The following is a 12337-nucleotide window of genomic DNA, read 5'->3' on the forward strand; positions in this document are numbered from 1 at the left end:
AGAACAACGGGGCATGCATATGACCAGAGGAGATACACACACAATGTGTGTTTGCGATTCTTTACCTTGCCATCGACACATGTATTACTAGAGACACAAACTCTGGAAGTCTCACATGTTGGAGTTCGGTGAGACTCAGAGCGAGCACAGGGTAAGTTAAGCTACGACTGAGGAAGTGTGGGGGTAGAGAGGCCATGCTTTTTTCAACCCAAAACTTGCTTCAAATGCAGAAAGAAGGCAATGGTATTCTAAGCAACACAAAGGACTGAGGGTTCGTATATCCTTTCCTACTCAGGGTATGACTGTATTTTACTAGCCAACCACTTACCCTGAAAATGATGGCACAGAGGAAAGGGGAAAAGGAAGGCCATCCACAATTCCTTTCCTTTTCTGTCTGTCCTTACTCACCCGTAAGCAGAAGATACAGAATGTTCATAGAAAGTGCGTACATCCACGTCATTGCGGATGGCAAGATTTCATTGTTTTTGATGGCTGAGTAATAGTCCATTGTGTGTACATGTGGATGGAGTTAGAATGTATTATGCTCAGTGAAATAAATCAGTCAGAGAAAGGCAAATACCATATAATTTCACTCATATGTGGAATTAAGAAACTAAGCAGATGAACGTATGGGAGGGGTAAAACAAAAAAAGAAGAAAGAAAGAAAAGAAAAAGAAAAAAGAGAGAGGGGAACCAACCATAAGAGACTCTTTTTTTTTAAATGTATTTTTTTTAATTTTTTTTAATTTTTAATTTTTTATAAACATATATTTTTATCCCCAGGGGTACAGGTCTGTGAACCTAGATGTCCATCAACAGATGAATGGATCAAGAAGATGTGGTATATATACACAATGGAATACTATGCAGCCATCAAAAGAAATGAAATCTTGCCATTTGCGACAACATGGATGGAACTAGAGCGTATCATGCTTAGCGAAATAAGTCAAGCAGAGAAAGACAACTATCATATGATCTCCATAAGAGACTCTTAATGACCCAGAGCAAACTGAGGGTTGATGGAGGGATGCGGGTGGGGGATGGGCATTACCCTGTGATGACGAGCACAGGGTGTTGTAAGTGATGGATCCCTGAATTCTACTCCTGAAACCAACATTGTACTGCATGTTAGTGAACTAGGATGTAAATAAAATTTTGAAAAAAAGAAAGAAAGGAAATGCATGCATCAAGAAGTAAAGTAAAAACACTTGAGTTTTTGCGCACGGCTTCCCCTGTTCTGGTGAAAATGAACTACAGAGGCACGCACGAGCCCCAGAGGTCCCACACAGGAGTTAAATACTCACATTTGTGTTCAAAACGAGTATGGCAGGATATAAAGATGAATGGGAAGTTCATGCTAGTAAGTTAATATTTCCATTTTTCTTTCTTAAGAACAGCTTGGAATAGCAAATTAAGGACTCCATGAAAAATTGAGGGAGACCAGTGAATTTCTACTCTTAACAGCCCTTATTTTCCTACCTTTTGAACAAAGAGGACTGCGTTTTCATTTTGCACTGGGCCCTGCAGTTATGTTGTGGGTCCTGGGGATAGGAAAGGGAAAAGGGACAGTATGGAGTGCTAAGAACTACAACCCAAACCCTCCCAACCATTCTCCCAGAACCCACATGTGCCTTGGGTACATTTTGAAATCAATGATCAGAGTTACCCTGATGCTTCAGACTTTTTTTTTTTTAATATTTTATTTATTTATTTGACAGACAGAGATCACAAGAAGGCAGAGAGGCAGACACAGAGAGAGGAGGAAGCAGGCTCCCAGCTGAGCAGAGAGCCCGATGCGGGGCTCAATCCCAGGACCCTGGGATCATGACCTGGGCCGAAGGCAGAGACTTTAACCCACTGAGCCACCCAGGCACCCCTGCTTCAGACTTTTTAACATGACTTCTGAGACCTTGCATGAGCTGGCTCTTCTTACTGTCTCCCCCAGCTCCCCGCCACTATGCATTCTTTACTGCAGTGGGACGCAAGGTTTTCCATGACTTTCAACACACCGCCCGTACTCCTCCACACCTCTGAGCATCAAAGATTTGTCTTCTTTTCTAGGATGCTCTCAGCTTCCCTCATTCCTTTAGTCTCAAGATAACTGTCAGCTCCTCCAGGAAGTCTTCCCTGACTACCCGAGTCTGGGTTTGATGCCTCTCTTACATGTTTACATGACACGCGGGGCACTTCCCACATGATGGTCAGATGGCAATTCCCTTCGCATGCGTTTGCATTCTCCACTAGACTGTTGTTCTGTGTCAGCAAAGGCCCTCTCTGTCTTATCTTGCATTTAATCCCAAATAGCCAGTATACCACCTTTCGTGTACTGGGGTGCTCATTAACTATTGTTCAAGGTTCAAGGTATTGAGGGAAGGAAAGAAAGAAGGAAGGATTAGCATTGGTAAAGAAGTGACTGGAAGGTGAGGAAGTAGAAAGGTTGAATAGAAACTTCAAGGACATAAATGAGGAAACAGGAGGAGGAAGCCTGGTTGCTGGCTGTTCAGGAAAGGGTAGCGAGATAAGGTGGAGTAGAGAGGTGAAGAATTGAAGTTCATAAGATGATGGACAAATGAGTAGGAGGGAAATACAGAAGGTGGAGAGGCAGCAGCCTAAGAAAAAAGGGTCCCAGATGGCGATGACATTTTGGGATTGTAAATCATCGTCTCTTCTCATCACTAAATCGTTCTGAGGGATTTAATATCTGTGTGACTATGTTTGTCTCGTGACTTTCTTGTTTTATTGTTGTTTTGTTTTCTGCTTAACGGTTTTCCTAACTGACTTGGCTAGTCATAACGGTCAAACTTAGGTATGTAAAATTCAAAAATAACCCCTGAGCTTCTTATCTAAACATGGGAGCCGGTCTGCCCGAGGTGAAATTTAATAACCACAAACATGCTCTGATTGACCGTGACTTTCATAAAATACAGGAATAATACTGCATCACTGCTTATTTGTTCTCAAAAGGGAAAAGAACTTTTGAAATGGTAAAGGCTCAGGATTTATAGCTTCTAAACATAGGCTCGGCCTTAAAGAAAACAAATGTTATCAGGAGAATGTGGGCTTCTCATTCCAGAAATAATTTTTACTGTCCTTTGGAAAATGTGTGCAATCTGACATGTCAGGAAAGCTGGGCCCTCACCTCTGATTCTCATAACTGAGAATTTTGATAATGCTTCTTCATCTTTCAGGGTCTCATGTTCCTCATCTAGGACATAAGCAGTTTGATAAACATAACTGGGTCAGCCATAATCCATTAGATCATGCTGCAGTTGCAAAAAACTCCTAACATCCTGCAGGGGTTGACAGGCTCTATTCCTAAGAATGAGGAACAAAATATCGGGACACCTGTGTAGCTCAGTTGGTTAAGCGCCTGCCTTCAGTGCAGGTCATGATCGCAGGGTCCTGGGTTCAAGCTCCATGTCTGGCTCCCTGCTCAGCAAGAAACCTGCTCCTCCCTCTCCCCTTCCCTTCCCCAGCTTGGGCTCCCTCTCTCACTCACTCTCTCTCTCTTTCAAATAAATAAATAAATAAAATCTTAAAAAAAAAAAACCAACAAAATATCACCCAAGTGTCATTAGTATTCTCAAAGATACTTTCTCTCAAGGGGCCAACATGCCTACTGTTTCTACCTTGCTACTCTGCTAGAGAATTCTTCTTTGGCCTCTGAAGAGCTAGATGCTGACAACATCTGGTAACTGGTCAAGACTTTCTTCTGGTTGATGGAGTTGTGCACTGCATCAATGGCAGAAGTGATCCACTGGACAGTGTAGCCTAGTAGTTAAAAGAATTACTATTCACTAACCATGTGACTTTGTTTTATTTTTTGTTTTTGTAGCTCCTTAAATTTTTTTATTAAAGTAAATGTATATTATTTGTACAGTTTTCTTCTGATTTTTATTTAAATTTTAGTTAACATACAGTGAAATGTTGGTTTCAGGATAACCATGTGACTTTGGACATATCCAATCTCTCTGTGTTCCAAGGACTAAACAAATTAATGAATGAAGGGTGCCTGGAACAACATTAACCAGCACAGAGCAAGCACTCTGCTAACATTAGCTATTACTTACAGGAATTCAGCTGTTGTTAGAAGAGCTCCCAATCCCACAGGACTGTAGACATCTATTGCAACTAAGTTAATTTGGATCCAGAAGAGGTTGAGAGAAAAATAGGTCTTACAGCTGGACGCTTTCTTTGAACATTTAAATCAACTATTGCTTTTTCAAGTCAGCTCTAATTCAAGTTGTCCATTTACAAATAGAACATCATGTAATTTCACAATGAAATATGATTCTTAAAATAGAGAATGTATTTGCTAATAAGATATCTTGAAGAAAAAAATAAGTAGTCAACACACATCGACAGAGACAGAAAATAAATAAGAAGGATAGCTTTACTAGCCTGGACAACTTTAAGCTTTATGTAAATTTCACATGTAAGGCAGTGTCATCAGTTACAAGGCAAGAGCTGAAATACGATTTTAAAGTGTCCTGGGTCATCATAGTAGCAGTGTTTGTAAAGCAAAAGCCAGGGAACAATACAAAAGTCCTTCAAAGGGCACCTGGATGGCTCAGTGGGTTAAGCCCTCTGCCTTTGGCTCGGGTCGTGGTCCCCGGATCCTGGGATCGAGCCCCACATCGGACTCTCTCTCTGCTCAGTGGGGAGCCTGCTTCCTCCTCTCTCTCTGCCTGCCTCTCTGCCTACTTGTGATCTCTCTCTGTCAAATAAATAAATAAAATCTTTTTTTAAAAAGTCCTTCAAAAAATGTGTAAAATAAATTATGCTCACATCCTTGTGATGGAATTTTAAGCAGTTCTTTTTCAGCGAGTTAGAACCATATGTGCTGATATGGAGATGTTTCCAAGAGGTACTGTTAAGCAAGAAAAAACAAAGTTCAAAACAGTGTGTATAATATGAAAAGAATATGCTTTATATACGGATACAAGTTCTAAAAAAATTTTTTGAAAGGTCTGAAGAAAATATCAACAAGGTTAACTTTTGGGAAGTGAAACTGGCATTCAGGAGGTGAGGAGAAAAAGACTATTTTATGCATCTCTGAATTCAAATTTTTATCATCTGGATGTATGGCTTAATTTTTTGTTGTTGTTGTTGTTGTTTTTTAAGTTTTTTTCATTTAGGAGTACCTGGGTGGTTCAGTTGGTTAAGCATCCTGGGCTCAAGTCCCCGTGGAAGGCTCCCTGCTCCTCGGGGAGCCTGCTTCTCCCTCTGCCTGCCGCATTCCCTGCTTGTGTTTGCAGTTGTGTCAAATAAATAAATAAAATCTTAAAAAACCAGATTTATTTTAGAAAGAGAAAAAGAGAGAAAGAGAGAGAGAGAGAGCCAGGGGAGGAGCAGAGAGGAAGGGAGAGGGACAAGCAGACTCCCCGCTGAGCTTGCAGCCTTATTCAATTGCAGGACCCCGGAATCATGACTTGAGCCAAAGGCAGTTGCTTAATCTACTGAGCCACCCAAGTTTCATCCCTCTCTGTATGGTTTAATTTTTAGGTATACAGTTTAAATAGAAAAAAAAAAAAAGACTTAATTGCACAACAGGCACTGATCTTCTGCACTGACAAACCACCCTCGTGGCTGCTTTCCTTGGCTGGATCTCCGGTCCTCTTGGCTGCTGTGTGTTCATGACATCGAGTTCCAATGTGTCTTCACATTTTTCTCCTCTGAGCTTAATTCTGCTCAGCTATGTCCCTCGAAGCCTCCCCTATTAAACTCTGATAATAGGCCTTCACCACTAGCCACAACCCCCTTCTGGCTACCAGCTAAACCCTTAACGGTTCAGGAAGGAGGGCTGCCCACCGTGATCACAAAGTGAGTAGCAGATGAAGGGCACAGACCTGATGCAGCTGGAAACCTCTTTCTTATTTCATTCCTTCCTGGCCAAATGCTACCCATTCTTCAAGACTCTGGGGATGACTTCCCTAGAAATCCTGCCCTGAACTGCTATGTCAGAAAAACCCCTCTCTCACCCGTGCTATTCTACAGTCTGTTTTTACCTGATGGATATTTGGCACGTTTTGATTTGTATTTTCAGTTATTTGTGCCTGAGCCTACCAGGGTCGTGTTCCAACATCTCTGTGTGTTTGGAAGTGCCTAGATAGATGCTTGTCCTCAGTGAATGCGTAGTTATATATTAGTGGACCTAATTTCTATTAAATTGAAGTTGAAAACTTAAGGGTACAACCTGAAAGAAATATGCAAGACTTTCGGCCCTTGGTGACAGTCGTGGGTTCTGCTGGCATTTCTACTGTGACTGAGAAAGAACTGGGATTCAGTGTCCTGCTAAACAAGACCAGCCACACAAGATGTTAAATGAGCATTAAAGACCATCAATAAGGGCGCCTGGGTGGCTCAGTGGGTTAAGCTGCTGCCTTCGGCTCAGGTCATGATCTCAGGGTCCTGGGATCGAGTCCCGCATCGGGCTCTCTGCTCAGCAGGAAGCCTGCTTCCTCCTCTCTCTCTCTCTGCCTGCGTCTCTGCCTACTTGTGATCTCTCTCTGTCAAATAAATAAATAAAATCTTAAAAAAAAAAAAAAAGACCATCAATAAGTTAGCGTCTTTGCTGCAAGTCCTCAGTTTTCTACAGACCCCTACCCCAAGTTATATCCATAGTTTCAGAGGACAACACTCAGAGAATTCACATGTCTCCCGGCCTTAATGTATAGTTGTTTGTACATGAAAGGGGGTGACCGCTCTCGTGACTATTTTAGCAACAGGACAGGGAGAATGGAGAGCCTCTGTAAGAACTGTCCCCTGGCACCATGACTTCTCATCACTGACATGACAACCCTATGGAGATGAGGAAGTAGCCTACCTTAAGGCAATGACACCATCACCAAGGAAATAAAAAAAAAAAAAAAAAAACACCTATGTCTGGTAAGACTATGCTGTTCTAGAGAAGAAGGTCCTATGTTTGAGGGGACAGGAACTGGCCACAGAGCTTCCTCAAAGTGCCTACATCTTGGAGCAGAACAAAGATGGAGATTGAAGCAAGGTCACTTCTTGCAATAAAAAGGCACCGAGAGAGGATGTGTAGTGGATATATACACTAATGGAAGAACAAGCAGAAGTATGACGTGTACATGAGAAATAACAGGATAGGAAAACACCTAGATTGTGTTGGAAGGAATCAATGGATTATGTGTGCACATGCAATGGCAAATACACAAGATAAGACATTAAAAAAAAAAAAAGACTAGAAACCCAGTCCAGTTCTGTCCCAGCAGACAAAACTGTAGGTAAGTCACTTAAGCTCTTTGAGTACCAGTGTCCTAATCTTATGACAGCAGGGTAAGCCTAGTCTGCCTAAAGTGCATCATGAAGACTCAACGACCTGAAAGATATCAACCTGAGCCCTCCTTATAAAGCACTGAACTCACCTCTAGAACTTTCACATCATGGATATAATGGAGGCTTCCACATGTATAAGAACCAAGACTTTCCTTTTTAACTCTATGACTCCTCATACCCAGAACACAAGGTCCATGATACAGATGGAATAAAATCCAGACTCAACACCAATCGCATTATTTTTTAAATGATACATAGTCAACCAACCTTTATTGTAGTAAAAACAAATAACCTGCTCTTTTCTGCATTATATATTGTTTTGGGGGAAACATCAATGCTTTCACTGAGGATGTCATCAAAGTTTTTAGTGCAAATTACTTTGCTTCACTGCTAAATGTGCATTTTCAAAGAAGAGCAACAAGGAGCTCTACTGGAATGAAAGCACACATAGAGGAAAGAGCTAGCATATGCAGATGTCAAGCATGCACTTACTCCAAATATAAACAAGATGAATGAGTCCCAATGTACACAAGCGTAACTTAAGCATATTCCACACTATGCTCTTGAATAAAAGAAAGAGGAGAAATGAACAAGCAAGAATGAGAGAAGACTGTACTTTTGCTGTTACTTTCTTTCAACCTAGAACTTAGCTTCCAGCATCACGGCCAAGTGTAAAATGAAGCAGAATTTAAATTCTAGGTTTTAAGCTTCTAACAGCTCAGTATCTGGAGAGTCAAGAGGTTTTCAAGGATTGTTTTGACCTTATGTATTTTTCTTTTCTGGGATGGTCTGCTTATGAAAACAAATGGCTGGAACAGCCATAACATTTAGTCTAAAAATGCCATAACACTCCAGATTTCTGTGCCAGATATCATAGAAGACACGACTACCCAGGACTTGCAAGTGTCACAAAATCCCATTCCTTGCAAAGAAAAAGACATCTGAACAAAGAAATACACACACACACACACACACACACACACACACACACATGCATACACACAGATATTTTCACAATGACAGTTTCAGAAACAGAACAAAGCAGACTCAGAGAAAAAGACAAACCAGATCACCTCAATCCATGAAGAGGAGAATCCCACCTACCTGGTGACCGCCCGGGTGCAGATGGTAACAAGGAAACAGCCAGCCACGATCATCCAGCCCCAGCCTCCATCTGGAGGAGAGGTAGACCGAACTCTAGTTCCTTTGGCCATGACTTCGATTCTTTTTTCTTCTTTTTCGGGTTACTCTGATAGCCCAGTTATAATCCTGGAAGAGTTTTGCTGTCCAGTGACTTCCTATTGGCATTCAAGATTAGCATGGAATGCTACCTGGCACATAGGTTACTGGCCATCTAAAACCAAAAATTAGGATATATTTATTTCATTGTCATATCCAAAGGTTGATTTCTCACTTGACAAAAATGATCGTTACTTTCCTGTGAAATACGATTATTTGTAACTATGAATGCTGGGCTGAGGCAAAGACCATTAGTTGTCCTTGATACCTGTTCTTCTTTTTAATAAAAGATCCTCCCAAATTTTAGATAAATCCATGTCCACCCAGTTTGATACCCTATTTCCTAGCTTGTCTTGAAGGTAGATGTGGAAACACAGTTTAATCTAAATAAAAGGGATGGAAGATAAAGTGATGCACCATTTCTGGCTCAGGAGTTCAAAAGCAAAGGCACTTTCTCAGGACTTCCACCACCCCCTCTCCCATAGACAAGCTTGGATGTGAGGGGTGAGACAGCTTCACCCACACAGACCAGGACAGCACCCTGAGGGCTGGCAGAAACACAGCGTAGAAGGAGCCCTGGTCCCCAGTGATGGTGGAGAAGGGCTGCCTCTTCAGCTCCGGACTTCACAGACCTCTGCACTGTTACACAAATACCAAAAAACTTCCTTTTTTTTTTTTTTTTTTTGAGTGTCTGTATTTTGGAGTCTCTCTGTCACAACAGCTTAGACTATGTCCTACTTATGACACCAAATGACTCTGATAGTAACTTCTTTGGCATTTCTGATTAGCAATGCTATAATTTGTATTTATTTTTGTTTTTTAAATTTCTTCTTCAATGCTATCATTTCTAAGTGTGCAATAAAAGCAAGATGAGAATGACAAATAAATGAACCAGAATGGAGAGCCCAGTAGGAAGTATATAATAATTCAATATAGCTAAATAAGGTAGCAGAGATTGGATGGGGGAAAAAAGGGTTACTCAATATATCATGTCACAACTCTCCCTCTAGTTCTTAACCTTCCAGATAGGTCAGAGTTAAATGCAAAAAAATAAAAATTTAAAAATTAAAAAAAAAAAAAGCAAGCAAGCAAGCAAGCAAGCATTAAAAATCTAGGTGAAAATACAGGCAAACATTTATCTGATCTCTAGATAGGAGAAGGACTCCCTGAGATATAAAGTAATGAAACAAACTAAGGAAATTTTTGTTGATTTGTCTAAATTAAAATTTAACATTTCCACATATCACAGGATGTACTAAATAAAGCCAAATGATAAACCACAGACCTGCGAAAAAACCATTAGCAAGACATGGTTCAAAGAAGTAATATCTGCAACATTAACTCATTCAATTACCAGCACTTCCTGAGTGTCTACTAGGTGCCAGGCAGTATTTCAGGGCCCCTCCTATGGTCCCGCCTCTTGTTGTTCTTGACTGTGTATAATCCTTCCCCTTGAGTGCAGGCGGGACCTGTGACTTGCTGCTAACCAGAGTAGGGCACAGGTGACAGGACATGAATCCCTTGATTATGTCATGTTATATAAGACTCAGTCTTGCCAAAAAAAAAAAAAAAAAAAAAACCTTGCTCTCGCTCTCCTGCGGCCTTGATGAACAAGCTGTCATATTGCACGTGGCCTGTGGAGGGGGCCATGTCAGCGGGGACTGTGGGCAGCCTGGGGGAGCCAAGGATAGCCTCCAGAAGAGAACAAGAAGCTGAAGTTCTCAATCCTACAACAAAAGGGAAACAAATTCTGCCACAACATCCCAAGTGAGCTAGGAAGTAGATTTTTTTCTGGTGAGCCTCTGGTCGAAAACAGAGCTTGGCCGACATTTTGACTCCAGCCTGTGACACACAAAGCTGAGGAACTCGTTAAGCCGTCCTGGATTCTGGTCCCACAGAAACTGTGATATAAGGTGCTTCTTAAATTATTCTATAGCGTGTCAAGCAGGCTTCTGAAATACTGTTAGGGATGAACTGTTTGAGAGACAAAAATAAGGGTTCTGATAGATCCTTTTCCTACAGGATGGAGCAAATCACTCAGTTGTTGGTACAATTTGATTATGATCATCAGATGAAATCGAGGTGGTATTAATTCAATGAAACATCATTTCAAATAAGACAAAGCATGCATTATTTGGAACACAGGCTCTGTACCACTTGGTAAATTATGGGCAAACCAAATGAATACACATTTTTTTACTCTAAAGCCAAAATTTCTTTTAAGAAGATGGCTCACAGTAGAATCTTGCCATCTTTAAAGCCACCAGAACAAACTGGCAGCCTGTGAATTCAGAGAGCAAACACAGAGCAGAGATAGTGAATGGGATTCATTCCCTTAGAAGACGGCCCCCGAGAACTCCCCCGCGCCTTGTGCCACATGAGGACAGGGCATAAAGAAGGCCGTCTAGGAGCAAGGAGATGGGTTCTCACCCACTACCAATTCCACCAGCACCTTGATCTTGAACTTCCCACCTTCAGAACTGTGAGAAATAAAGGTTTGTTATGCAAGCCATCCAGTCCAGAGTAGTTTTGTTATAGCAGCCTGAATGGACTAAGACAACTGAAGCTTTAGATGTCCCAATTCCCTTGAGAAATGGATAATGCTGAATACAGCAGGCAGGCCTTCCTTTGTGGCAGCTATCACAGGGAGTGAAGGAGCAGCACATTCCTGGGCAAGGCCTGGATCCCCCCCTTTCACGTTGTCCCTGACCTCCTGTCCTGTCCGACCTCGCGGTCTCACTAATATACAACATGTGACAGGCCCCTACAGACACAGCTTCTCTACTTGTGCCCATACCGTGTTGCCCTAAGTCAGACTTTCTTGAAGGGCCAGATGTGAGTCACGTTCACGGGATGCTTTATGTTTCAGGCTCTCTCTCACAATTTCAACGCGACCAGACTTCAAGGTTCTACCCACACCTGCACACAGACACAATGAAATAACTTACTGCTTAGACACCATTAGGTGCCAAGCGTCATGAAATGGTAGAATCAATTGTACAAGAAAAACAGCTGAAGCTCAGAAACCTCTGCCTTGGTTTAGTTCAAGCCTCTTCATAGTTTTTCCATTGAAATAACCCCAAGGGTAAGTTGTTTTCCAACTGAAGACTGTAAGTCCACCAACACATAAATGTCCAGTATCCAGACCGTCCCCAGTCAGTGCTGCTTGGTGTTGTTCAGGGGTGCTGGAACAGGGGCACCTCGAGAGCCAAGTTGGTTAAGTGCCTGCTTTTGGCTCAAGTCATGGTCCTGGATCCTGGGATCGAGCCCTGCATTAGGCTGCCTGCTCACTGCCTGTTTCTCCCTCTCCCTCTGCCCTTTCCCCATACTTGTGCTCTCTTTGTCAAATAAATAAGTAAAATATTAAAAAAAAAATGCTGAAAAGTGCAGTGAAATATAGTGTAACAGATGAAGAATTAGAAAGTTATTCAAATAGTTTGCAGTAATCTCATTGCTGGGAAGTTATCCTAAGAAAACAATTTAAGAGAAGATAGACACTAGGGGTGGAAAATAATCATTGCATTATGAATAATATATAAAATGGAGACAACTTAAGTGTTCAATAACTGGGAAGTGTCTCAAGAGTTATGAGACATGAACAAACAGAACAGTATTCAATCCTTTCAAACCATCGACAAGAAGATAATATTGTAATAGGGGAAAACATCTATGATGCCATGTTAAGGGGAAAAACAGTCTCTAAAACAGTATACACATTGTGAGGAGACGCTAGGTAAAACTTACGTAGAAGTTGCATACTTGCAACTGTCGCAAATACAAGGATATGCAAAAAGGT

General features: G+C 41.5%; 1 protein-coding gene across 6 annotated transcripts in view; it reads right to left on the reverse strand.

Annotated features, from left to right (window-relative positions):
* Positions 1–12337, reverse strand: part of SLC16A12 (solute carrier family 16 member 12) — a 75659-nt gene that overhangs the window by 15710 nt on the left and 47612 nt on the right. For 3 of the 6 annotated variants that reach the window (XM_059398091.1, XM_059398089.1, XM_059398090.1), the window contains one exon: positions 8407–8656. The exons of 1 other annotated variant lie outside the window; for it this stretch is intronic. In XM_059398091.1, coding sequence (XP_059254074.1) covers positions 8407–8516 — 110 coding nt within the window. In that variant the 5' untranslated portion in view covers positions 8517–8656. Of the gene's footprint in view, positions 1–1479; positions 1622–8406; positions 8657–10121; positions 10269–12337 lie in introns of those variants that run through there. 2 more of the 6 variants (XM_059398092.1, XM_059398088.1) reach the window with 2 other exon arrangements.

The sequence above is a fragment of the Mustela nigripes genome, chromosome 4 (assembly GCF_022355385.1).
Source record: "Mustela nigripes isolate SB6536 chromosome 4, MUSNIG.SB6536, whole genome shotgun sequence".
Classification (NCBI taxonomy): Eukaryota; Metazoa; Chordata; class Mammalia; order Carnivora; family Mustelidae; genus Mustela; species Mustela nigripes.